Here is a 27,281-nt window from a genome sequence, read left to right on the forward strand (position 1 = left end):
TGAAGAATGATAGTTTTCTATAATAAAGTATTGGCATGTCACATAATTTTGATTTCATATGGTACAGGTCAGTGGTTTCTCAATTTGTGGGTGCTTGTTAGTAGTTCAATTTCGTATCTGAAACTTCCTTTTGTAAAATGCTTGAACACAACCTTTTGAAAATGGAATTGCAATAATAAAATGTTAAAATCTTTACACCGAAATCACAATGATGACATATCGTAGTAAGATTTATTGGTGCCTATTGATATTAACTGTCGGACTAAACTTAATTATTACTACAATCTGTCTATAATTTGAAAATTGCTCCTAATATGGATTCAAAGGTGCCCAACTCTAATTAAAACAACATGAATATTATTCTATTAAATTAATGCTATATTTATTTGGTTGATAAGATTGAATCTCACCTTTAATTTTAAATGAATAATTATTTAATAATTAGTTACAATTACTCATATTTAATTAAAATAATCTTATAATTTAATTTTAAATAAATTATTATATGATAATTAGTTTTACCAATCGAACGAGCATTTAGAGTTGGAGGACTTTTTGGTTATAAAAAAGTTTATAAAGTGAATAGACCTCAGGGGTATGATTATAGTCTAAATTTAGAAACTATTACTAGTATAATATTATTTTCTAAGAATCGTGTGCCTTCAACCGTCATTTTCTATATAAATATAGAAACCACTAAAGAATCGTGTGGTTTCAAACGCAAAAGATGACTAAATCCTCTTAAACTACTCCGTTTAAAGTTAAGACGCGAGCTTCGTATCAGATTAGGTAAGCGCTAGAAATTAAGATAAAATTGTAGGAATGATTTTAGAAATAATGTTGGGTTTGACTACGGAAACCCAACAAAAATTGAATAATCAAATACACAAACAATGTACAAATAGGACTGGCTTGTACTGTTTCTAGTCAATTAATGTTTCTAATGCAAAAAAGACAAACACAAACCATATGAAGATGGTGAGCTGTCGCTGATGGTCCAAAAATAAAAAACCCAACCATAAAAGGAACACACTGCAATCAGCCACTGCTCTGCAAGTCTTCATCAGTAAAGACCCGGAATAGCAAGAGCAAAAAGCCTGAGCAATAATTACAAATATCCAATGATTTTAATATTTTAAAATATTTCTACTAGTAGCTTTCACGGAAAATGTGTAGCATCAAACTTTTCATAATGCATTTTGAGTTGTAGGAGTACATCGTTATATCTTAGTTTTGACATAAATTAATGTAATAATAATTTATTTATATTTTAATACTATCAGATCAATAAGTTATTATTTAGACTACTATATACATATTTATTTGCAATGTAAAATGCTCGGAAAAAAACAAAATCCAAATCCAATCTCAGGCAAAGCTGCGACTTCTTTCATGCGCGGAATATAAAATTGAGAAGACGCAACACAACGCTAGAGAAAGAGCAATTAATGCAAATAAAGGAGCAGAAAAAATACATTATTAAAAATTAAAATAAGAGAATAGAGGATGAAATTAATCATTGTAAGTATTGAAAAGAGGAATAAATTAATATGGATAAGAGGAGAGAGAAAGACAAAACTTACTCAATCGGTATTGATAAGTCTTTTAGGCCATCCACAACGCTGTTCCTATACCGTTCCTAAACCGTTCCTTAAACCACTATTTGAGGGCCCCACTGTACTTTTTTACTCCATTCCTTAACTAAGGAACGGAACCTGCAACCCTCGTTCCTTAACCGTTCCTTAACCGTTCCTTAAATTACTATTCATTCAATTTCATTTTTTTTAATTTCAACTCAATTCAATTAAAAAAACAAACACATTTTATTAAAAAACACACAACATTAAAACAAAGTTACAACTTAAACTTAAAAAAATAAAAAGCACACAATTAAAATCATAAAAAAATAAAAGTACACAATTTTAATAATTTCATCCGCCAAAGTTTGCCCAAATGTGCTCAATTAGATCATGTTGAAGTTGGGTGTGGGCGCTAGAGTCGCGTGTCCTTGCACGAATAGATAACCGTTCTTGTATAGACGGATGCACTCCACTTCGAGGCGGACTACTTGCGGTTGAGCTTCCGGGGGATTCGGGGTCGAACCAATTTCCCGCCTCGGGTCCTTCGTCTTGGACAATCATGTTGTGCAAGATTATGCACGTATACATGATGTCGACCATGTTCTCCATGAACCACGTACGAGCCGGGGCTTTGATGATGTTGAAGCGCGCTTGGAGAACCCCGAACGCCCTCTCCACATCCTTGCGAGCAGCCTCCTGCTTCTGCGCAAAAAGAGCCTGCTTTGGGTTCGCAGACCCACTGCACGTCTTCACGAAAGTAGGCCACTTCGGGTAGATGCCATCGGCGAGATAGTACCCCATTTTATAAAGCCGATTGTTGGCGACGAAGTTGATGGCCGGCGCTTTACCATCCAAAACTTCGGTCAAGAGGTCGGACTGGTTGAGCACGTTTACGTCGTTGTTCGACCCGGGGACCCCGAAGTACGCGTGCCAGATCCAAAGGCGGTAGTCGGCAACGGCCTCGAGTATAACGGTTGGGTGGGTACCTTTGTGGCCGCTCGTGTAGGACCCCTTCCACGCCACCGGGCAATTCTTCCATTGCCAGTGCATGCAATCGACGCTGCCGAGCATCCCTGGGAATCCGTGCACTGTTTCGTGAAGGTCGAGAAGGAACTGACAATCGGCCGTGCTTGGCCTCCGGAGAAATTCGTCGGTGAAGGCTGCCCGGACGCCTTTGCAGAATTTGAGCAAGCACATTCGCCCAGTGCTATCTCCGATGTGGAGGTATTCGTCGAACATGTCGGCCGTTTGTCCAGTCGCAAGCTGGCGGATTGCTGCAGTACATTTCTGCAGCGTCGTGTGGCTGGGACGTCCGACCGCGTCGAACCCTTCCTGGAAGAACTCTTCCCGGGCTGCCAAAGTATTCGCGATGTGGAGAAATAACGGTTTCCCCATGCGGAAACGGCGACGGAAGTACGTATCTCCCCAAACCGGGTTATCGCAGAAGTAGTCGCGTACTAACCTTGCGGCGGCTTCCTCCCGGTTACGATGGATGTACGTACGGGAGCGACGTTGGGGCGGAGCGGCTTCTTCCGCCTCCCGTCGTCGATCTTCTTCAAGTGATTGTTCCAATATTTGACGCATTTGTTCATAAGGATCCATTAGTTTGATTAAATTTGGGAGAAGGAAAATAGAGTTGATTTGAGATGAAAATTGGGGTGGAAATAGAGAGAAATAGATGTGTGTTTGTGATTGAAATGAATATGAAATAGGAGTATTTATAGAGTAAATAAATAAAATAAAAAAAAACGGCTATAAAATTAACGGTCTCATTACCGTTAATAAAAAAAATTTTATTTTTTTTTTATTAAATTCGAATTTTTTTTTAAAAAAAATGAATTATTGCGTCATCGGGACGAAGCCCACTCGCGGGGCAGCGAGTGGGCTTCACGCGTCGAATGGGAGTCCGCCACGTCGCCTCGGCGCGTGGCGGAACGTTTCGTTCCGCGTTCCGGAGGAACGAAACGCGGCACGGCATGGGAACGGTGGCGGCACGGAATGGCGACGGAACGCACGCTGCAACGCGTGCCGCCGCGAAACCGTTCCTCCGGAACGGCATAGGAACGGCGACGGCACCGCGTTGCGGGTGCTCTTATTATTGGTTGGAGGAGGGTAATTTATTCCCAAAACAAAGGGTACTAATAGTATAATAATATATAGTTTAGTCCATTTAAAAGGATAGGTTAGGATAGGTTATTTGATCACGTTGCCAAAAATGGTCACCTTTTGCGGGAATTTGAAAAAAGTCTTGCTCCACAATGCTGCAAGGCATACATTTGGGCTGTAAACCAGCAGCCGCACGGCAGATGATCAGTTTCCTTCTCCCTCCTCTCTCTTCATCACTCCAAATTTATTTTTCCTTGTCGTAAACCTAATCTAATATACACATTTCAATTGCAATTTGCAAAGGCTTGCCTGTTCAAAATCATTTCTCGGAAATTTCCACTTGCAAGGTACGATTTTCACTTTTCTTTTATTCACTTCAAACACTCTTTTCGTTCTCTGTTTTGCTACTTGTTTCCATCAACCATTACTTCCTTACTGATTATCATTACGAACTTGAGCTTTTTTATATGCTCAAATTCTATTGAAGTCGCATCTTTGTGTATCCTGGATGATTCTTTTGCTATATGAAACTAAGTTCAGAATTTTGTAGCGGATTGCTGTAACCGACTTCGCCCGTTTCTGAATAACACACGCTCATAGTGTGCACGAAACGATACTAATATTTTTGTTTCAAGAGTTTTTTTTTGGTTTTCGGCTCTATTTTTGTCAAAATTTCTTGTGAGGCTGTGTTTTGGTATTGGGTTTTGCTGAGTGAAAATGTTCGATATTCATTTTCACTTGTTCTTTTGCTGTTCCGATGATAGCGTGATGCGATTTGTTATTTTTTCTCACTGAAATCTAAGATCCGTATAAGCAATTGTAAGTTTTAAATTCCATCCTGTTTTATGTACAAATCTTAGTAATGATGTTTTAGTGTTGCTTCCTTTCTACAGAAATACCAGGAAAGATAGTCCTTACTCCTTAGCCATTGTGCATGTCGACGTCTCAGAATCTTAAGTTTGGGATACAGTCTTCGCCTCGTATCACTACTAAGAAATCAGAAAGTGTTCAGGAGTATATGAAATCATCATGCATTCCAAGGAGGTGTGAAAGTAGCAGGCCAAATTTACCCTCAAGTTTATCTGGTTCCAAGCGGAATGGGAGGCTTGATTCGTCTGAGTCGAATATGAATGTTGAGGGAATGAGGAAGAAGCATAAGTCCGTATCGCAGGTGACCATGGAAGCTGAAAAGTCTAAGGTTCCCTTAGACTCAGTTGTTTCAAAGCCAGCAAAGTTGACTGGCCGTAGTTTCAAGATTAGATTCAAAAGAGGGCGCAAAGTGGAAAGTGTATCAGGCAAAGGAACATCTAATGTAGGTGGAGGGAGGTCGCCCATTCTATCATCCAATCTAAAAAAGCTGAGAAGTAATGAAGATCAAGAGAAGCTCCCTTCACAGAAGAGGCTAGCACTGGAGGATAACAGTGCAGATATTGGTAAAACTGTAAAAGAAATCAAGGAAAAATGTGGAAAGCGGATGGAGAAGCTCATTCAGGAACAGAAGGGGAAAATTCAGGAGTTCCATCGTGTTTGGGAGGATAATATGTCAATATTGGAAAAGGATCGTAAACTGGAAGCGGCCATTATTCATTCTATATACGGCAAACAAACAATAACGATAGACAGGCTTGCGATCTTGGATGATAAATTTGCGAAAAAAATGGCAGAGAACAATCTCAAAAAGGACAAGCAACTTAGAGATCTTGTGGCAGAACACTTAGCTGCAAAAAACGAGGAGATCCAAAAGGAAGCTAACTCTCTGTCTGAAGCAAAATCCCACGTCTCTAGCAAGCCTACAGCATACCGCAAAGAACAGCCATTTGGTTCACAACATGAAGAAGTTTCTAGATGTTCTAAGTCGAGAACGCATATCCTAGGTGCTAAGGATGCAATGGCCCTAACTGAGCAGCATGGACAAAATAGTGATTCAAGTATAACTGTGAAGAGGAATCATGTTGAACGATCCAAAAATTTTGATCGTGCTACAGCTAAGGAAGTAGCATGTAACCCCTCTTATGGAAATCTAAGTAGTGCGGCCATTATTCTAAAGTTCTTGGATGATAAATCTGCAAAAAGAATGGCAGAGAAAAATCTCCAAAAGGACAAGCAACTTAAGGATCTAGAGGCAGAACAATCAGCTGCAAGAAATGAGGAGATCCAAAAGGAAGCTAACTCTCTGTCTGAAGCAAAAGCCCGCGTCTCTAGCAAGTCTACAGCATACAGCAAAGAACAACCATTTGGTTCAAAACATGAAGAAGTTAATTCGAGAATGCATATCCTTGGTGCTAAGGATGCTATGGCCTTAACTGAGAAGCATGGACAAAATAGTGACTCAAGTAGAACTGTGAAGGGAAATCATGTTGTGCGATCCCAAATTTCTGATCATGCTACAGTTGAGGAAGTAGCATGTAACCCCTTTTATGAAAATTCAAGTGGTGAAGCAAATAGTAGTCAGAAAAAGGAAGGTAGCATATCTTACTCAGATACACGGACGCCGGCTGTTGTTGAGAAGATTAATCTACCAATGCATTTGGGTGCTGGGGGAAGTATCCTTGCCAATCTGGCGACTTCTGGTGAAGGAGTTCCTGGTGAAATGCAACTGCTTGAGCTGCATGGAGAGGTTCCATCTAAGATGCCTGAAACAGTTGCTTATGAAACGTTGGATGAGGATGCAATTGATTTACCTGATGCAGAGCAGCTTACTCAACCAGTGCATTTTGGTTGTGCTGAAAAAATCTTTGTGAAGCCCCCTGATTCTGGAGAAAGAGCTGCCGTTGACATGCAAGTGCCCAATCTGTGTAAAGACATTCCTACAGAATGGACTGAAACTGATGATGAAATTGTGGATAATGTCAACCCAATGGAATTGAGTGCTAATACTTCTATTAATGGATTTGGTGCGGGGACTGCAATTAATTTGCCTGATGCTTTGCTAAACCAAAGAAATGAGACTGACAGGACCACCATTGATGATCTTGATTTGGCTGGAAAGGTATTGAAAACTTTGGAGCAAACAAAAGCTTTGGAACATCCTTATCCCCCGTTCCTATATATATGCTATTTCTTGACTTATATTTCCCTTCTTTTATCCTTATAGAGAACTTGCTTAAAAGCTAGGAATTCTAATACTACTCCCTCCGTCCCCGAAGAATATGCACTTTGGGTTTCGCACGGGTTTTAATGCAAAATTGATGAAGTAAGAGAAAGGTAGAGAGAAAAAGTAATTGAAGTATTGTTAGTGGAGAATGGGTCCCACCTCATTAGAGAGAAAAGACTTTCCAAAATTAGAAAGTGCATATTCTTGTGGGACGAGTGCATATTCTAGTGGGACGGAGGGAGTATATGTTAGTGTAAGCCTTTGAAGACAGGATTCAAGTAAAAGTTTTTTCAACGTGATTTTTTTAGAATCTAGTATAATATATGTGTGCACGTGTTCATTACATACATGTGCATTCACACACACATACATATACCCAATACCCTCTCAAGACCATTTTTCCTCCCTCTAATACCAAATTCATCAGACAGTGGTAAATTCATTGTTGAAATAGCTTGTTATGAGATATGACAATAAGGTATGTGATGTAGGTACGAAAAGAGCAAGATGTGGTACCTTCTGAAATACAAGGCCATGGTATAGAGGAAGCAGGAAAGGTAAACTCTTCTCTCTCTGAGATTGACACTGCAGAACTTGTTGATACTGCCAGAGAGTCTCTGTCGAATATTGAACCACAAGCCAGTGAGGAGCTTGCAATAGAAACTCAAAGTTCGTCAAGAGCTGAAGCTTCAATGTTGAAAGTCACCGACACTGTAATAGCTGAGCAGTCCTCTGCACAAATACAAGATCAGAACACCTCAGTTGTTAAAGATCAAGTTACTTCACTGATAGAAGCTGCAGACTCAGAGAGAGTTGACGCTGCAGCCCCTGCTCCATCAGAACTTGTTGGTACTGTAAAGACTTTGGAATCATATAACAAACTCCAAGACAACGCTGAGCTGGAAATAGAAACTCGAAGTATGTCAAGGATTGAAGTTTCAGCCATAGAGGACATGAACTATAATACATCACATATGCTGTCCAGTATAGAACAGCAGGATGAAGATGCAGTAATTATTACCAATCAGGTTAATTTGGAGACTGAAGCATCAAATTCACTACTACCTGACAATGCAACCCCTGTGCAATCCCATACTGATGCACCATCGATTGAAAGTGATGTGCAGCTGCAGCTCATGAATATTGATGCATCTCCAAGCCGTAACCAGTTGCCGTCCCCTGAACATGAAAGCCAAAATCATAATCTGGGAAGAAGTTCCTCTGGAGCTGCTGTGACTGAAATGCTTTCACATGCATCCATGTCTCGATTAAGGGAAGGTTTGGAACAGCAGAGTAATATTCCTGATGTCAGAGATGAACAAACAAGTCTTCAGATATCTACTTCTGTCCAGAATAATGTAGCTACAGAAGTGGTGCCAAGTACCAATGAAGCCTTACATGATGCTGTTCTACAGTTCGGAGGTCTGATCCATCTTCCCATTAATCAAGTTTCTCCATCTCTGTTTGCTGATCCACTTAAAAACGAATTGGAAAAAATAAAAAAAGAAACCGAAGAACTGCAGAAAAGTCATGATGAACTGGTTAGTATCTCAATTCTACTAGATAATAGTTGGTTTGTTGTCTCGGGCAATGGTTGTAACTGATCCTTCTCTTTTAATAGATAAAAGGGCTAAAATATGAATGCGGAAAAGAGATGCAGGAACTTTTCGATGCAGTACGAAAGAAATACCAGCTCAAAATTCAGGATACTGAAGCACAATTTGCACTGAAGAACAATGGACTTTGTCAGAAGGAGAAGAAAATTTTGATGAATAAGATATTGGCTGATTCCTTCAACGATAATTGCTTGAATATGTCGTCTACCTGGCCTATGTTGCTGCAAGGTAAATTATTGACTGCCCATTATCTACATAGTGTTTGGATTCAATTCGGATACTTGATTTCAATCATAATTACAAAAATTTGAGGCTGTATGGATTAATTCATTCTACTAATAATGTGTATTAATAGCTCTAATTTCTACTGGTTTGGTACTTTAGCTTAATATTCAATCATTTCCTCTTTTCCCTGAACTATTTCCCTGATAATGCATTGTGTTTTACTAGCTCTAGTTTTTACTGGTTTGGTGTACTTAACTTAATATTCAATCATTTACTCTTTCCCCTGAACTTTTTCCGTGATAATGCATTGTGTTTTACTATATGTCCACCTAAAAATAATGAATAGAGTATTAGATATCCTTGAGACCTCACACAGTAATGGATTTAAGCTACTGACTAAAGGTGGCATATATATCATTCCTTTTCTTTTACTCTGGCAAAGTGGGTCACCGAATACACTTGAAAAAGTCACATAAACATTTGCATATTCCAAAGTCCAAACTTCTGTACTTTTCCATATTTCATTTTTAGGTATCATGCATTATGAGTAGTTATTTTCTGGTTATAGTACATTATTTGAGCTGGTGTCTTCTTATCTTAGTTGAAACGGAGCATGCATTAATGATAAATGCCAACCACACAGAGTAGGAGGACAAACCTTGCAGGCTCTCCTTCAGTTACAAATTTAAGGAACTGGAGTGCTGGTGAAATTTGCAACATTATTTTGTTATGGTTCAGGCCAATGACTTTGATTGACTCTGATAGCATTTGCTATAATAGATCGCTTTATTTTACATGTGTGCACATACGATGAGCTTATAAATGTCGAGTGATTGCTGGAACAATGGTGATTCTTGTTGCAGGTTTTCCTTCCAGTTCCATGCAATATCATCAACACTTGGTTAGGCCTGCTGGGGCTTGTGCTCCCAACCAGCAGATTGCAAGCCCAATTGGGCAAGCCATGCCGCAGATACCAGTACCTGGTTCTACGAGAGTTGGCCCTATCACTAGCCAACATTTTGCACCTCCATTTATACAACCTACTCCACATTTTGAAGCTTTGCAAAGACATGGGACCATCTTTGGAGTCCATCCCATGAGTCTTCCGCGTTTTGGAGGAGATATATATTCTTCAGCTCAGCAGTTTCAGTCTTCTATTCTTGGTCCAGCACAATCCATGCCCAATGCTACTTTGATATCATCCTTCCAAAATCTGCAGCAACCGCAACAGCCTCTAGCAGCTCCACTGTGGCCATCAAACTTTCACAATCCTCGACATCGTGGTTATCCACCTGCTGTGATGCATACATCTGCATCATCACAGTGGCCATCAAACTTTCACAATCCTCAACACCGTGGTTATCCACCTGCTGTGATGCATACATCTGTGTCATCGTTTGATTCGCTAATGGATGTGGAGCATCTTCGTCGTCATCACCAGCTACTTGGTAAGTTTTCTTCAACTCTATTGGAATTATGTTGGAGTTATGGGTCGTTACAACAGTGTTACTTTGATACAGATGCTGTGCGGGGCAACCAGAGCTCTTGCACCGGAGCAGCTAATGCTATCTGCTTATCTGATTAACACTAGCTTTTCTTCTACGATCATTTTGGAAGCCTCACCGTCATATCCTCACTGGTAATTTGGTATAGTTCTACAAAGTCTAACTCAGTCTATACGCATATATTGCTCACTGCTAAAAGTTGCATAGCTGTGCAGAATGTTCCTATCATCGTTTTTGCACCAGTGATGGTGGTTAACCTTACATAATCTAAAAGAATGGAAGAGAAAAAAACCATTCTTTTCTTTAATTCGTGTGGAAGAGCACCTTGCCAAGTTTGAAAATTTGTTCATTAATTGGTATTGGTATTGGTATATGCGAAATAACTAAATTGGGAAAGTAAATTTGGCTGAACAAGTATTTGTTATTTAAGTAAAAAAACGAATAGCTGAATAATGATTACGATATTGTTATTTATATTCTAGAAAAAGAACTGCAAAGTAATATCGGCCATTTTTGTTAAGCACAAACCTGTAGTTTCCTCTCGACTAAAGAAATTTTTCGGTGGTGGAATATTGCATTGTTATTTTAATGATGGTGGGCTTGGTTGTTTCAGCATAAAATGCTCTTATGTTATTTTTACTTGTATTAGCATTAAAGTATTGCTATACTCTTTTTACTGTTATTGTATAATCTAGCCAATAGTTGTTTCAGCATAAAATGTTCTACAATTAATTTATAAATATATTCACTGTTTAGTCATGGAAATTTGAATTGTTAACTTTCCAAAATATTGTTATACTATTTCTATATATAGCCGTTCTTGTTTATAATTTATTAAATGGAAAATTTAAATATTGTACAAACTCCAAAATATGATATCATCAGAAAATGTCAACAAAGGATAAATAACAACAATAAAAAATATCGACACAGTGTCAACGGTTGACATTGTGTTAATATCAAAATCTTGAAATTTTATAATATGTTAGACTTTGTGTTGAACAGTTTGTTTGTATTTTACCAGTACCTTATATACCTAATTATCTTTTTATGTAAGGTTAAATCTTTAATGTATAATATCATGTGAGCATTTATATACTTTTCATATCAATGTGAATTATATCAAATTATATAATTAAAAATTAAATAAAAAATAATAGAGTCTATCACTCTTAAATTATATAGTACTTCTAGTATTTGTTTAGTTATTCATGGACAGAAATAACCGATTAGGAAAAATTCGTTGGGTGAATTTTAGAGTCTTTAGTTTTTTTTTTTCTTTTTGGTCCTGCTCGTTAGAACTTTTACAACTGGTATGATTTATGAATGATGTGCGGAATGTATGATAGTTTCGGCTTGAGGGTGTAAAATATTATAGTGAATTCAAGTTTGAAATTCTGATTGATCTTTTAACTTCTCTTTAATCATATATTTTCAATCACAACTACTACTATGTCTTTAATTTCTTGACTTCTAGTTACTATTTTGATGACTTCCACTATTTAAAATGAAGATTCTTAGTTTTATTATGGATATTTGATTTCAACTTTAACATTATTTTTTAATGAGAATCATCTTTAACTTGTTTAAATAAAGTTTTAGTTGTTTTAAAAATTGAAAAGATACAAAAAAATTAAATGTAATAAAAACAGAAAAATATTAAACAAATGTGTTATTTGTTGTTGACGGGGTATTTCACTTTCGGACCGAGGTGTGATCAATTGTTAACTTGCTAACTTATTAGCACAGTATCTATAATTGTTAATAAAAATTTAGTTGATATACTTATATATTTGTGTTGACATATATTTTTAAAATTCAACACAAAGAGATAAGTATGCTAACAAAATTTGTATTGACATATTAATATAATTGCATTGATATTTTTTAAATAATGTATTGATGAGTTAATAATTTAAGAAAAGTTAGCATTATAACTTGCTACACTCGAATGTGTTGAGTTTTCTCTCTTGCATTTATTTTGTAATGTTTGGATCAGATTTAGTATGATATTCATGGTTTGTGACAAATCATAATCACGCTAATATAAATATTTAAAACGTTTAAAACGTGTATTATGTACACGCAAGGGGATTTTTGGGTACTCGTGTATCTGAATTTCCACGTGGCAGTAACAACTTTTTATTCTTTATCTTCTGCATAGACATCTGTGCTACCTCAAGCTGTAACTCCTTCACCGTTACATTACATCTCTCTCCCTCTCTACACTCCCTTGGTGTCGGGGGAAGCTGTGTTTAATTCGCTTTCGATTCTCTGCATTTCACGAGATTGGAGCTGCTGAGTTTTCTTCTCAATGCCAGAGATCAGATTTTTCAAGCAGAATTGAGTTTTTATTGGTATGCTTAGCTGCTAATTGTTTCAATGTGAGACGGATGTCCCGGCGGACATTCCGACGGACTTCCCAAAAACACCTCCTGCCACGTCATAAGGACATCTCACTGCACTGCCACGTCATAAGGACATCCCACTGCACAATGGCGGACATCCCCAAGGACCTCCTGACGGACATCCACAATAATAAAAATTCACAAATTCACCAAATTAAATAATTTACGGAATTAAAATTTCGACACAAATACTGCTGAGAAAGTGCAATTAAATTTCATTAAATAAAAAAAATAAAAAAAATACATTTCAACAAAAAAAAGTCTAAACAAATTACATTGTAAATATCAAAGACGACCCCTCCGCGTCCATATCTCTTCAATAATATCGTTCTGGAGTCGAATATGAGCTTGTCGTTGGTGCATGTCGGCAAATGCACGGACTCGATCGGCATTTTCATGGGGTATTCCCATACGTACATTGGCAGTGGCCATGCCGTGGCTTAGACCGGCAGCATCAACATCATTATTGGCCCAATCAGTCAGTGCTGGACCTTCATCTTCGACAATCATGTTGTGCATGATAATACATGCGTACATGATATCAGCGATGCTGTCAATATACCACAGTCGTGATGGACCCTTCACTGCCGCCCTTCGAGCCTGAAGCACACCAAATGCCCGCTCCACATCCTTGCGCGCTGCCTCCTGACGGCCCGCAAAATAGACATGTTCTTCTGTGGGGCATCTAATCGTCTTCACAAAGACGGGCCACATAGGGTATATCTCATCCACTAAATAATAGCCCATGTTGTGATGGTTGTCGTTGGCGACGAAACTGACGTTCGGACCAACACCCATACACTGGTCGTTGAAAAGGGGCGATGACTGGAGGACATTGATGTCGTTGTTCGACCCGGCTACTCCAAAATATGCATGCCAAATCCACATCCAGTAGTTAGCTACTGCTTCAAGGATCATCGTAGGATTCTTGCCCTTGAAACCGGTAGTGTACACCACTTTCCAGGCGGCGGGGCAGTTCTTCCACTCCCAATGCATACAATCTATGCTGCCCAACATTCTCGGAAACCCGTGCTAAATCTCGTGCATATCCATCAGAGCCTGACAATCTTCGGGGGCGGGCTTCCGAAGATTCCTATCCCCGAATATCTCTCTAACGCCCTCACAAAAATACTTCAGACAATCGCGGGCAGTCGTCTCGCCAATGTAGAGGTACTCATCGAACATGTCGGCCGCACTTCCGTATGCCAGCTGCCTGATTGTGGCAGTGCACTTCTGTATGGACGTGTGGCCGGGTTTACCAACCGCATCATCCCTCATCCTGAAATACTCGTATCGACGCTCTAAAGCGCCAACGATACGCAGAAATAGCGGACGATGCATCCTAAAACGTCGCCGGAACATGTTCTCCCCAAACCGGGCTCCGGAGCGAAGTAGTTCTCATAAAACCGACGGTGTGGAGCTTATATACTATGGCATGTCTATCGGAACAACAAGCATCCAGTCCAATGGGCTTCATCTTCATCAGATAGACTAACAAGTTGCAGTAGTGCTGTAAACATAATGAGCCACGGTTCTTCTACTATGCCAGTATACAAAGGATATCTAGATTCCTCTGTACCTTGTATGGGTAAATATTCATATATGCCATTTTTATTGGACTATGACTATATTTTCTGCTTCTAGTTATTCTCCAGCAGAAGTAGATTATTCAACTGAAGCAGGTCTCATGATTGATTTTTAACATCTCTATAATCTGGCTTTATCTTTTCTTGGCTAAAGGATGCATTCCCCAGAATCCATTCCTGCTGAGAAGAGGAACAAAAGCACTGCATGGAACGATAATACAGTTTTCGTATTCTGAGCTGGAAAATGCAACAGACAAATTTTCTGATACTAATTCGGTTGGAGTTGGAGGATGCAGCCACGTCTACCATGGTAATCTGAGAGAGATGGTAGAACAGTTGCAGTCAAGAGAATGAAACTGGAAGGTGGCCCGGATGCAGAACATGTTTTCCTGACTGAGGTGCTAAACTAATTCACTGTTTATTAGTCAAAACAATTTTCATAATTAGTAAGTAGAAGGATGTGAATTCGGACCCTCTTTTTGCAATCAAATACAACTAATTGCAAGACTTCACCACATAATTAAAGTTGTGATTGAAAGCTATAGTTAATTATGTATCATTTTAAAACACTAATGTATTCGTTTTCAGGCTGCTATACAAGACTACTCAATATTTAATGTGTGCAGATTACAGATCTTGGCATGGCTAAACACCTTCAGAATGATGGCATTCTCAGTTGTTCCGGATCTCCAGATAGAATGCAAGGGACCTTCGGTTACTTTGCACCAGAGTATGCTATTGTTGGACGACCTTCTCTTAAAGTCTGATGTTTTCAGTTTTGGCGTAGTTCTTCTTGAACTCATCACTGGTCGAAAGCCCATCCACAAGTCATCCAACAAAGGGACCGAAAGTCACGTGATATGGGTATGGGAAGTTTACTTGATAGCTTTAGCCAAGTTATGTTGTAGAGGTGTCTGCTAGTAGTAGGCATGTTTGAATGAGAAGGGAAACTCTTTTACAATCGCTTTGCAGGCAACAGCTCGTCTGCATGACAGTAAGAGAGTGATACATGAGTTGCCAGAGCCGCGTCTCCAAGGCAAGTTTGAAGAAGAAGAGATGCAGGTAATGGCCTACTTAGCAAAGGAGTGCCTGCTGCTGGATCCTGATTCTCGACCAACCATGAGCAAAGTGGTCCAGATTCTTTCGACTATCGCTCCAGACAGATCTAAACGGAATAATCTGCCAGTACGCGCATTTCAGGTACCTATCTACTATCCACATGGCTCCTGATTAGCCTAATTTGTTCTTGAACACATGGTATCTGATCTTGTGTTTGGAATGAAGAGTGTGAATCCAGAGATGATTGATGGAGATGTTCACGATTCCTCCTCCTCGTCGACAGATCATCAAGAATGATAAGGAAGCAGATGATTGATGTAGAGAAGCTGATGCTCCTCACCTCAAAGAGACGAAGCTCGCGGGGCCTGGCCTACAAGATGAGGAAGTGGTGGTGGATTTAACAGAGCCGAGGTTGGAGTCATTTTGCCTTCCAAACGTCGAGTCCCATGTTCTCAAGATTTCATACACAGGTACATAAAGTAGCACGGATGAGCAGCTGCTTTGTTCTAAGTAACATTGTTGATTTAGCATTGAGGAAATTATAGGTCAAGTTTGCTCATGAGATGCTCTTTTACAGTTTTGCTTGCACTACTTTTACACTTATTTCTTGTGTTTTCTACCCATATAATTAAAATTGTAATTTTAAATCATCATTACTTTCAAAATTATTAATACCAATGAAACATAATAAATATTATTGGACTAGTGAGATCATTCTGTGGAGTATTAATTTCTCAAGAACATACTACACATTAAAGTAAATACTATAAATCTATAAATGTGCCCTTAAGAGTAGGGTTACGATTTACCTGACACTGTGTTTGGGCAAAATAATCATTTAAACATAAATTCAAAAATATTTCTCCAAAATAAAATGCATCTTCTTACAAATTTTGATTATGAAAATGAAATGCGTTATTAAGTAAAAAAAAGAAAAGGAAAAGAAAAAAAGGTTGAGAGAGAGAGAGAGAGAGGGGGTGCAATGGCCGGAAAACCAGGTGCTGCGGCTCCGACATATTCACCATCGACCGGTCACCGGAAGAAGAGGCCCACGATCCAAACCGACTCTGAATGGGTCCGACCTGACGGCCGCAGCCTTCACCAGTGCCGCCCTGCATGTACGTAACCTCATTCTCTACAGCCCTTTCTTTCTTTACTATCTCAATGACCTAATTATGTACCCTCTCAAGCTTGTTTTTGTGCTTAGCTTATTCTTTTTGAGTTCTTGAAATGGTTGTATGTTCTGCTTTGAAATTCATCTCAAGTGGACGCGCTAGGGTTTTCAGTTGCTGAAATCTGGGGTGATATGAACTTTTGTTCTTCATTTTGGGTTTTTGGTTAATTGTTACTGCTGTATAACGTGATATTTGTTCTCATCAATGTGTTACGACGTATTCTTATTTGTTGTAATGCTCTAGTTCTCCTAGTATTTGGTTTTATTTCATTCGAGGTTTATGAAAATATACAATAACAAAATACACACACAGTGGATGTGTGTGAAGGAGGAATGCAGCTGATAGTTTATGCTTAGGTAGTTCAGAGTTAAGAGGGTTCAAAATCTTATATCAATTTCATTTCCTTATAATTTGCTCAACTGTTGGAAAGTGCAGAGCTTGTCTAAAATGAAAATTGCACTTGAGAAGTTGAGTTAAAATTCCACCTCTCATTTCGAGCGATTTGGCTTATATGTGGCTGTATTATTTTTTTAAAAATTTTAAGAACCAGATTTAGGCTGACCTTGTCTGTTGCTCCATTGGCATGTTTCATGTTTGTGAGACACTTTTGTGTGTGCAGTTCTTATTTCTCTCATTCTGTTTGCTTGTCTCATTTAGTTACAATGCTTATGCTGCATCATCAGATTAAATCCCTGTAGCACTATTATATCCAGCAGCTAAAACTTCCGAGTCTATCCGGATCATGATTTGATTTGTTACAATTTCAATACTGTTTTGTGCTTTTGTGACTTTTCCTAATCGTTTGTTATCTGTGCCATTGGTAACTTGCTTCCATTATATGGGAGTATAGTTTACCTGATATTTAACTTATGACTTATTTGCAATTACTCTGCTTGTAATCTTGCAGTTTTGAAGACCGGGGCAGTGAATTCTTCCTCAGGGTCTGCGTATGCAGAGTTCGGAAGCACCAAGGTCATTGTATCTGTGTAGGTGCATGCTTAATCTGATAGATGACACCTAAACGCATATTGGAGTGAAATCTAATATTTTCAATACTATTCACCAGTCTTTACTTTTTCTAGTATATTGTAGTGAAGAATGAGAAAAGATTTACTCCTAAAAATGGGAAGGTTTGAATATCCTTCAAGAAATTGTCCTTGTGGCGAATTACAAGTATATATATATCATTTTATATGATTGAGGCTTATTAAATTTCTTCATTTTGCTCCAAGGTTGGAAAAGCATAAGTAAAATTTCAAATATTGCCTTCTAGTCAAAAAATTTAGGCCACTTACCTCAATTTTTTTTTCTCATTTTATCTCGACCCATTGATTTATCTCATTTTCTTGTCTAACTTCCTCTGAATTCTACATATTTGCTTTGGAGTTTGAATTGGATATATGTGATGTAAAGGTTTGAGATAGAATTCAGATTTCAGAGCATGATGTCTTAGTCTTTCCATACGTTTGAGATAGAATTCAGAGCATGATATCTTAGTCTTTCCATGAAGATATTATCTTTCTATAATGGAGCATGATGAAATGTTAAATTTCTCAGTTTTTCTTTTTTGTTCAGATTTGGCCCCAGGGAAAGTAAGAAAGCTATGATGTATAGTAATGCTGGACGGTTGAATTGTAATGTCAGTTATACAACTTTTGCTTCTCCTGTCCGTGGTCAGGTTAATCATCTTATTTTTTCAGTGATGGTGTTCTATCTTTCCTTATATACTCCATTAGTTCTCTGTGTATCTGAAACTTATACTGCTTGCTGTCCAGACTCCAGAAACCAAGGATATTTCGGCAATGCTCCACAAAGCTCTGGAGGGCGCCATTATACTAAAATCTTTCCCTAAGACTACTGTTGATGTCTTCGCTTTGGTATTGGAATCTGGAGGAAGTAAGTATTACCTTTGAGCTTCTTTTGGGAAAACTCTTTTTCAATTCGTTCATGAATTAAGGGGTCAAAGAAAATATCAGAATCGTATCTTTGTTGTCATCTTCTCAAAGCAATTACTATTATTTGAGTAGTTTCTCTGTCTCTCTTGTCTAATGATGAATTGTATTTCTTGACTATTCGATAGTAGTTTCTGGTGAGACAATTTTGGAGTGATGCTTGACATGCTTACTTGAAACATATAATGTTTGTCACAGGTGATCTTCCGGTAATCACGTCGTGTGCCAGTCTTGCTCTTGCGGATGCAGGCATCATGTTGTATGACATGGTTGCCTCTGTTTCTGTGGTATGAACCCTATGCTTGTATCTTTTCTTTCTTTGTATTTTTGTGTGAACAATTCCTCATATGTATGTGATCCTGATTGTGACTTTCTTCACTTCATATTAGTTATATAGGATAAAATAATCTACTCTAATTTTTTTTACCAAATACGAATGTCAAATTTGTACATATGCTTTTCATTCATCTTATTTTATCATTTCAAATGTCGATGCACAGTCATGTATTGGGAAGAATCTTCTCATTGACCCTGTATCAGAAGAAGAAAGCCATCAAGACGGGGCTCTTATGATCACTTGCATGCCATCGCATAATGAGGTCACACAGATGACTGTCACTGGGGAGTGGTCGACAGCTAAGATCAATGAGGTATAGAGAAACATGCTGTCCAAGTCCTACTCTACAAAAACCTATTTCTGAAACGAGCACATTTGGAGCCTCGCTTAGATAAAGTTCTATAATCAGAATCATTGCAAACATGCTGCTGCCTTGATAGGAAAAAACTTGATTTACTCTTCTTTAACTTGATGTTGTTTGCAGGCAATGCAGTTATGCCTCGATGCTTGTTCGAAGCTGGGGAAGGTCATGAGATCATGTCTTAAAGAAGCTGCTTCTGCTCCACAGGATTAGGAACTCTTCCTCATCGTATATAAATATTTCACTTCCATCATCAATTTTGCTGCATTTCTGGGTAAGAAAATTAGGACCTACTAGTTTATATTATTACCAGTATCCTAGTTTATTTATTGAAACCGTGAATTTTGTGTCCATTTCCTTTGACAAAGTCATGTGGAATTTGTCAATGATATGAGTCTTTGCTGATGCATATAGAGATGATGATGATGATGATCCATTTCCTAAATTTGCAGGCCATATATACTAATTTATGTGAAGCCCTTAGTTTTTATACTAAACTGTTTGGTGATGTACATGTCTTGATCAATGATTCAGTAGAAGAGAGAGAGAGAGAGAGAAGAGCATTTAATGGATGACGGTGGGAGCATATTCCGTGCTGATCGTTAGGGAGCAAGTGTTTTAAATGGAGGTCACTTGTAACTCTGTAGGTGGGACGACCTTCCACCTATCATCAAACTTTCGCCATCATATTACCATACAATACTATAATTTCGTATTATTGTGTGATTTTATAATGTGGTGAGTGTCTATTGGAGTTTCATTTTGCTTTTGTTGAGGAGTATATGATCAACCTGATCTTAGTTTTAACCGTTCATTCGTGTTATAACTTGTTTGTCGTTGACAGCTATGGATAATCCTAATATGATATTGCAATTAAAAAATACTTTTCTTGCCCCATAACTATGACTTACCTCATTTTATGTCTTACGCTACATATTTATTCAACTCAAACTTTTAGGCATCTAACAATACCCAATCATAGAGATGCCGCCCTCGTGAAAATGAGGAGGTTTTTCAATGATTATTGCTCCTCCCTCCATTCCATTCAAGATGACTACTTGTCTTTTTTTATTTGTCCCAATCAAGATGACCACTTTCCAATTTTGGAAATAACATCTTCTCTCCGCCCTCATTAAAATATTCAACTATATTTTTCTCTCTACTTTATTCTACCTAATAACACTTCTTAAAATCTTGTGCCACTCAAGAATATGGTCATCTTGAGTGGGACGGAGGGAGTACTATATCTTGATGAGATAAATCACTTTACACGTTTCATGAATCATATTGGGCCTGTCAAGATGGATATCGGGAATTGGATACTCGATATCCGAACCCGAAGTATCGAGTAATTGGATACCCGAAACCCGATTTTTCGGGTTTCGAGATCGAGATCGGGTATAGGATTTTTGGATTATTGGGTATCGGGTATACCCGAATTACCCATAACCCGATACCCAATCGGGTATACCCGAATTACCTGATTTTTTTTATTTTTTTAAAATTTAATAAATTATATATTTATTTTATTATTTAAAAAATTTAAATGTACTCCCAAAATCCTTCACTCTTAACTTTTATTTCTAATAATTTGGAGTAGTTTTTTTTATCTTAAACTCAAACTACTTCAAGTTTGTATCAATTCGAACTACAAGTTTGCATTTCTAAAATTTTGTAGTAGTTAATTTTCTTTTAAAAAATAATAAAAAATGTGTATATAAAAAATCCATAATTGGGACTGGATACCCGAGTCGGGTATCTGGATACCCGAAATCATTTTTGGATCCGGTATCCGATATTAGATTTTTGAAAATTCGGGATCGGGTACCCGAAATTTTTGACTCGGATATCAGTGGATACCCGACTTGACATGCCTAAATCATATCATAGTGCGAGGCCTAATTATAACTTTAATAGATAATCCAGTTATTATGACGATTAGTTATTTTTAATTAATTAACATAAATTCAAAATTGTAACAGTTTTTTTTTTTATTTCAAACACATTATATTTGAAAATGAGAGACGACTATTTTGTAGACCATAATTAGGAAATACTACTAATAGTAATGGTATATTCAAGCAAGTAGAAACAAACCACAAGAAATGGAGTATATTTAGGGAGTACTATGTGCATAAGCCACCAGCCATATAACAACGGGCAACTATTATGTGACTTAGAGTCAAAGATTTCCGGTTTAAATTTAAAACAAAAGTCATAATTTGTAACAAAAAAAGTCCCCATGCCCAATCATAATACCATACACACCATGTACTATATGATTGTAGCATAATTTCATTTTGGTACTACTAATTTCATATATTAAACTGATTTCAAATACTGTGAACGTGCAAGATGAATTTTAAACTAAAATTTATAAAAATGATGTTCAATGCAATATGCAATATCTATAAAGTTTCACATCGACCGAAATTAAATCAACATAAAATTATCCATGCTTTGAGCGACGACCAACATATATTTTGTCTCTTGGATTATTTTAATCAAGGACATGTGCCCATATAGCCTCTATTGATTTTTTCAGATTGAGCTACATAATAATCTTTCGGTTTTGGCATCGACATGAAATATTATTTGAAGTGGAGTGATGGCCTTGTAACTAGAAAATTGTGTTCAGATCCTACCGATATTTTCTAAACAATTATTTATAAAACTAATAAGCCATGATCTAATTGACTTTTAATTGGGATACATTTGTGTAGCATACATATTGCATCAAAAATCAAATATACTACTCTCTTGGTTCCATGATAATTGAAGCTTTTTCAATTTTGGAATATTCCATGGTAGTTGAATCATCTCCAATTTTACAAAAAGTAACACATTGTTTCACTCTTACTTTATTCTCTTTATTTTTCCTTCTCTCCTATTTTATTATATGGAGTGCTATTTATTTAATACACTATTACATTAATTTCTTAATTTATGTGGCGAAAAGAAATGACTCTACTGCTACAAAGAATGGAGTAAGTACTATAATTTGAATCAAGAATCAAATTACTTTCAGAGCATAATCTGAGAATTCTATCAAACAAATTTGTTCTAAAAGAATAGAGAAAATAGTGAATTATATTAACTCACGCGATAGTTGGCCAAATATTGTACTATCAAATGAATTAAGCAACGCTATTATCATTCACAAATCACAACTATATAATGAATGGCAATGCAAATTTGATGATATTTCCAATGTAGGCAAGATGGAAACAACTGATCCATCAAATCTCAACAAAATTAGTTAAAAAAATTCGGCTACCATTTATATCGAATGCAAATCTTGTCCAGGTAATACTTAAATTTATTCTAAACTAATCCACTTGGGAAAATCCAGTTTAGTGGAGTTAGTGCCGACTTTAACTTATTCTTGTGAGTTGAGAATATATTTATTATTTATAGACGTATTTATTAGTCTTTTTATTCTAAAATCTAATTTTGTTTTTTTCTAAAACTATTTCATCAATCATTACTAGTAGATGTAGATCTGTACTTGTGCTCTACGGACTGTGAAAACCGCGCCTTATTAATGGGACGAGAACGTATATACACGTGTCAATAGATAATTGGCTGCAGTCCAATTCAGTCAACTCCTGGGATCTTTACAAAAAAAATTTACTAAATTATTTTTATTGCTAGTTGAATCCATTAAATTTTCTACTGTAACTGCCACATTAATAAACAGACAACCTCCCTTTCCCCCGCATCGGCCTCCACCCCATTCTCAACCTTCTCTACTCTGGACTATCTCGCTCAATCTCATTCTCTCTCTCACACACCAACACACACATCTGCATACATACAGATACAGCGTATATGGAATCACTAAATACATTGCCATAAATTCGATTCATTTATTTATTTCATTTTCCCATATCCATGCTGTCATCTCCTTCACAACAAACAAAAAACTGATGAAACATTAATGAAATATGGAGGCTATTTGTAATCAACCCTCTTAATTTTCTATCACTTTCTTGTGTCAATTTTTTGGTTTCTTCTTATTTATTTTCGTCTTTTTAAATGTAATAAAGCAAAAGCGACAGCTGCAAATGGAGGATGAAAGGAACAATCTTTTGCCAAATTACTGTAAGTTCCCTTTCTTAATTTTCTGGGATTGCTTCTTTCTTCTCTGTTCATCCTATGAAGTCTCAAAATCTTGACTTGTTCAATTTGTTAAAATGAATCAATCTCCTTGACTGGTTCTAGTGGAACTAAGCATTCAAATTCGGAGAGGTTTGACATTGTAGTGTAAAGGGGTTTTAGAATTGACAAGAGTTAAATGAAAATCCAAGTGCATTGGTCACATGTTTGACCTGACTTAATGTCTGAAAAGGCAAGAAATGAGAGCTCTTTTTCATATTGGTGGATATGAATTCATAGTCCATCTCTTTCTGCCAGCTTTAGCCCCAATTTTCAGCCAAGTTCTTGCTGCTGGATGCCCTATACACCAAACTATTTATTCATAGGAAAGGAGGACAAGCTTTGGTGTTCAAAGAGCCATGGCTTATACTAATTCAAGATCTGTGAGGTGTGTTGCATTTACTTTTTTTTTTACTCTGAATATCATGATCAAAATCTCAACTGTTTGATAGTAGAAGAGGTTTTTTGAGTCCAGTTTTTATCTTGCAGATTTCATGATGATGTTGAATTTGGGAATTTCAATAGTGACAATTTGTTTAAGGTGCACTACAAGATCGATGGAACACGGGTGCCAGAGTCGAGCACTAAGAAGACCGAAAAGCTGACTGATAAGGGTGGAAAATCGTTGAAAGCCAAGGTGTTGTCTCGCGTCTTTTCAGAGGATTATGAGAGAGTAAAGAAGAGGATTTTGGATCCTCGGGGGCCTGCAATCCGTAGATGGAACAAGATTTTCCTAGTAGCTTGTTTAGTATCTTTGTTTGTCGACCCCCTATTCTTTTACCTGCCCGTGGTGAGGCAGAATCTGTGCATCGACATAGGATTCACCCTTGAAGTTGTGTTAACAATCATAAGATCAATAGCAGATGCCTTTTATGCAATCCAGATTTACATCAAGTTTCGCACTGCATATGTGGCGCCTTCCTCTCGTGTATTTGGGAGAGGGGAGCTTGTGATTGACTCGAAGAAGATAGCTTCAAGGTACCTCCGGTGCTACTTCTGGCTTGATGCCATCTGCGCCCTTCCTCTCCCTCAGGTTTGTCAAGTGAAACTCATATGTCCTCGTCTTCTCCTTGTTGCTGTCGAAAGCAAAGCCTTATTATAACTATGATTGATATTGTAGATGCTGATTTGGGGGATTATCCCTAGCCTGAGAGGTTCAACAATGACCAACACCAAGAATGTGCTTAGGTTCATAATCATATTCCAATACATTCCAAGACTTTTTCTTATGTTTCCTCTCTCCTCACAAATTGTGAAGGCTACTGGTGTTGTCACAGAAACAGCTTGGGCTGGAGCTGCTTACAATCTCATGCTATACATGCTTGCAAGCCATGTAAGTCAACACACACACACACATATATATATATATATGTTTCTGAAGAAACAAAATGTAATATTACTTTCTTACATTTATACAGGTTTTAGGTGCTTCTTGGTATCTTCTATCAATTGAGAGGCAAGAGGCTTGCTGGAGGCATGCCTGTGACCTTGAATCCTCGTCATGTCTGTACAAATACTTTGACTGCCGTAGGGTCATGGAGACCGGAAGGAATGCATGGTTCTTGTCCAGCAATGTTACGAATCAGTGTAATCCGGATAAGAGCCATTATCCTTTTGGCATCTATGGAGATGCTGTATCTTTCGACGTCACATCAGCAAGCTTCTTCAACAAGTACTTCTACTGCCTCTGGTGGGGTCTGAAGAACCTTAGGTAGATGCTTTTCCTTTAGTACTCATCCCCTTGATAGTTAAAGAATGACTTTGTGGATTGTTTTGGAAAGGATTCACATTGCATTGAACAGACTAGTATATTGAATATAGTATTGTGCTTTGTGATTGTGCAGCTCTCTGGGGCAGAATCTTGCTACAAGCACCTATGTTGGAGAGATTAGCTTTGCCATCATTATGGCGACGCTTGGTCTCGTCTTGTTTGCGTTGCTCATCGGAAATATGCAGACGTATCTTCAATCGACAACGGTTAGATTAGAAGAGTGGAGAATACGAAGAACAGATACCGAGCAGTGGATGCACCATCGGCAGCTGCCTCAAGAGCTGAGGCAGTCGGTGCGCAAGTATGATCAGTACAAATGGGTTGCCACGAGAGGCGTTGACGAGGAAGTTCTGCTCAAGGGCCTCCCTCTCGATCTGAGACGCGACATCAAGCGCCACCTCTGCTACGACCTTGTTCGAAGGGTTCGACCTCAAAAGCCTTTTAAACCTCAGTTTCCTTCAAGATTAGTAGTAGTAGTAGTATATGCAAATTTGGTACTAAAGTTGTTGCAATGGTGTTTGGTCTTTTGATTCCAACAGGTGCCCCTCTTCGACCAGATGGACGAGAGGATGTTGGACGCGATATGCGAGAGGCTGAAGCCCGCGCTGTGCACAGAGGGCACGTGCCTAGTGCGGGAGGGCGATCCCGTTAATGAAATGCTATTCATTATACGGGGGAACCTTGATTCCTACACCACGAATGGCGGTCGGACCGGGTTCTTCAACTCCTGCCGCATCGGTCCAGGGGACTTCTGCGGGGAGGAGCTTCTCACGTGGGCCCTCGACCCCCGCCCGAGCGTCATCCTCCCGTCCTCTACGAGGACGGTGAAGGCCATATCGGAGGTCGAGGCGTTCGCCCTCCGAGCCGAGGATCTCAAGTTTGTGGCGGGGCAGTTTCGGAGGCTACATAGCAAGCAACTAAGGCACAAGTTTAGATTCTACTCCCACCAGTGGAGGGCTTGGGCTGCTTGCTTCATTCAGGCAGCGTGGCGGCGATACAAGAAGCGGAGGAGTGCGGCGGAGCTCCGGGCGTTGGAGAGTGTGGATGAAGAGGCATCGGAGCAAGCGGGTGAGGAGAAGGAGATGCATGTTTATGCAGGGAGATTGGGTGCTAGTAGGAGAGTTCTCAAGCATACTGATTCCGGTTCGAGTACAGCCGGTTCGCTGCAGAAGCCCACCGAACCGGACTTTTCCACCTTAGAGGATGAGTAGAAATCGGGAAAATGTACAATGTAAAGCTTTTATTTGACATTATTCTTTTTTATATATGTATAATATTTTCGGTTACAATGGATTTGAATGGTGATCTTGTGAAGGACATAGATAAATAAAAACTATACTTAATTTAGGCTCTTGTTAAATTGTGACGAAAATCAATGCTGCGAGTAATGAGTCTTATTTTTCTGCCTAGTTTGTGTATTGACTAGATTAAATAGTATTGTAAGAACAACCAAATCATTATTAGCATATTTTGAAGGGTAGTAATAAAAAACAACTAAATTCTAATACTCCTATATAATTAGAGATCAAATAGTAATCATTAGATTTAAAATAGAAGAATGAGATTAAAAATACAAAGATAATTTTTAGATGTCAACGTCATGTTTTAGACTTTTACTTCATAAGAAGGATACGGACTAAAATAATTTGAAAATAACCTTCAGTTATGAACTAAATCAATCAAAAAAGACCTAAAAATGACCTAATTGGTATCTAAAATGACTTTCGTGTTTGGTTAAGCATTATGATTTAGTAATTTTTTTTAACACTGATCATATTTTTTATATTGATGAGAATTTTATTATTTTGGTGCATCAGTATATTACATTAAATGGAAGGCGTATTATATACTCCAGCTTCAAACCTTTAACAATTTAATTTAAAGGCTATCATATTATACATTATTATTAAAATGCCCAAAGAATCAACGTCTAGCTAATTTCAACATCAGACTTTCCCAATCCAACACTTATAGCTGTGTTCCATACAAGAAAGCTAAATTCAATCATCATTCCATTCCCTCTTTTCTACATTAGAGTGGGTGATGCAACTTTAATTACTCGAATTTTGACAACTCAGTGTCTTAAAAGTCCATTGAACAAGGTCAACGTTTCCAATCGTACAAAATGTGTCCTTGCAATCCGTGTTCGATTAATTTCTCAGCTGCCCAACATTTATATAAGTTGATTACATTTTAATGAATTACATTGCTATTAAAAATATATAGATATTTTTGGAGCTGTTAAACACTCGAATCCAACCAAAATCTCCAACCTCATGATGAAATTTCATTGGGTAAAAAAAACGTAGAAAACACATATTGAGAGTATATATGTTGTGGAAAGATGA

At 37.9% G+C, this 27,281-nt stretch overlaps 3 protein-coding genes and 1 pseudogene across 7 annotated transcripts; all 4 read left to right on the plus strand.

Moving 5' to 3' along the window:
* The first annotated feature begins 3,798 nt into the window (after positions 1–3,798).
* On the plus strand, positions 3,799–10,433 carry LOC121745635. Of its 2 annotated transcripts, none has more exons than XM_042139617.1 (6): positions 3,799–4,033; positions 4,580–6,675; positions 7,272–8,321; positions 8,402–8,624; positions 9,485–10,069; positions 10,142–10,433. In XM_042139617.1, exons 2-6 carry the CDS (start codon positions 4,621–4,623, stop codon positions 10,204–10,206), a joined length of 3,978 nt encoding a protein of 1,325 aa, XP_041995551.1. In that variant the 5' UTR covers positions 3,799–4,033; positions 4,580–4,620; the 3' UTR covers positions 10,207–10,433. The 2 variants fall into 2 exon arrangements, with proteins under 2 accessions (XP_041995551.1, XP_041995552.1); XM_042139618.1 differs by lacking the exon at positions 3,799–4,033 and adding an exon at positions 4,124–4,505 and having other exon boundaries at positions 4,561–6,675.
* A 2,462-nt stretch (positions 10,434–12,895) lies between these two features.
* On the plus strand, positions 12,896–15,657 carry LOC121745687 (annotated as a pseudogene).
* A 402-nt stretch (positions 15,658–16,059) lies between these two features.
* On the plus strand, positions 16,060–19,811 carry LOC121742908 (exosome complex component RRP41-like). 4 transcript variants are annotated; one of them, XM_042136034.1, is made up of 8 exons: positions 16,060–16,297; positions 17,262–17,340; positions 17,930–18,032; positions 18,130–18,250; positions 18,505–18,593; positions 18,807–18,956; positions 19,128–19,278; positions 19,457–19,811. In XM_042136034.1, the coding sequence occupies exons 1-7, from the start codon at positions 16,162–16,164 to the stop codon at positions 19,215–19,217; spliced, it is 768 nt and encodes a 255-aa protein (XP_041991968.1). In that variant the 5' UTR covers positions 16,060–16,161; the 3' UTR covers positions 19,218–19,278; positions 19,457–19,811. The 4 variants fall into 4 exon arrangements, with proteins under 4 accessions (XP_041991968.1, XP_041991969.1, XP_041991967.1 ...); XM_042136035.1 differs by having other exon boundaries at positions 19,542–19,811; XM_042136033.1 differs by having other exon boundaries at positions 16,062–16,297; positions 19,539–19,811.
* Positions 19,812–22,708: 2,897 nt separating this feature from the next.
* On the plus strand, positions 22,709–26,284 carry LOC121743238 (protein CNGC15b-like). The gene is made up of 7 exons (XM_042136481.1): positions 22,709–23,108; positions 23,421–23,550; positions 23,652–24,195; positions 24,283–24,495; positions 24,581–24,873; positions 25,007–25,355; positions 25,473–26,284. Exons 2-7 carry the CDS (start codon positions 23,522–23,524, stop codon positions 26,142–26,144), a joined length of 2,100 nt encoding a protein of 699 aa, XP_041992415.1. The 5' UTR covers positions 22,709–23,108; positions 23,421–23,521; the 3' UTR covers positions 26,145–26,284.
* The last annotated feature ends 997 nt before the right edge of the window (positions 26,285–27,281 follow it).

Source organism: Salvia splendens, chromosome 8 (assembly GCF_004379255.2).
Source record: "Salvia splendens isolate huo1 chromosome 8, SspV2, whole genome shotgun sequence".
Lineage (NCBI taxonomy): Eukaryota > Viridiplantae > Streptophyta > Magnoliopsida > Lamiales > Lamiaceae > Salvia > Salvia splendens.

Coding starts and splice junctions, on each gene's coding strand:
- LOC121743238 (XM_042136481.1), top strand. CDS start 23,522: ATGGCTTATACTAATTCAAGATCTGTGAG. Junction 24,196..24,282: donor GCGCCCTTCCTCTCCCTCAG/GTTTGTCAAGTG, acceptor TTGATATTGTAG/ATGCTGATTTGGGGGATTAT. Junction 25,356..25,472: donor GCTACGACCTTGTTCGAAGG/GTTCGACCTCAA, acceptor TGATTCCAACAG/GTGCCCCTCTTCGACCAGAT.
- LOC121745635 (XM_042139617.1), top strand. CDS start 4,621: ATGTCGACGTCTCAGAATCTTAAGTTTGGGATACAGTCTTCGCCTCGT. Junction 8,322..8,401: donor AGAAAAGTCATGATGAACTG/GTTAGTATCTCA, acceptor CTCTTTTAATAG/ATAAAAGGGCTAAAATATGA. Junction 8,625..9,484: donor CTGGCCTATGTTGCTGCAAG/GTAAATTATTGA, acceptor TTCTTGTTGCAG/GTTTTCCTTCCAGTTCCATG.
- LOC121742908 (XM_042136034.1), top strand. CDS start 16,162: ATGGCCGGAAAACCAGGTGCTGCGGCTCCGACATATTCACCATCGACC. Junction 18,594..18,806: donor TGGTTGCCTCTGTTTCTGTG/GTATGAACCCTA, acceptor GTCGATGCACAG/TCATGTATTGGGAAGAATCT. Junction 18,957..19,127: donor CGACAGCTAAGATCAATGAG/GTATAGAGAAAC, acceptor TGTTGTTTGCAG/GCAATGCAGTTATGCCTCGA.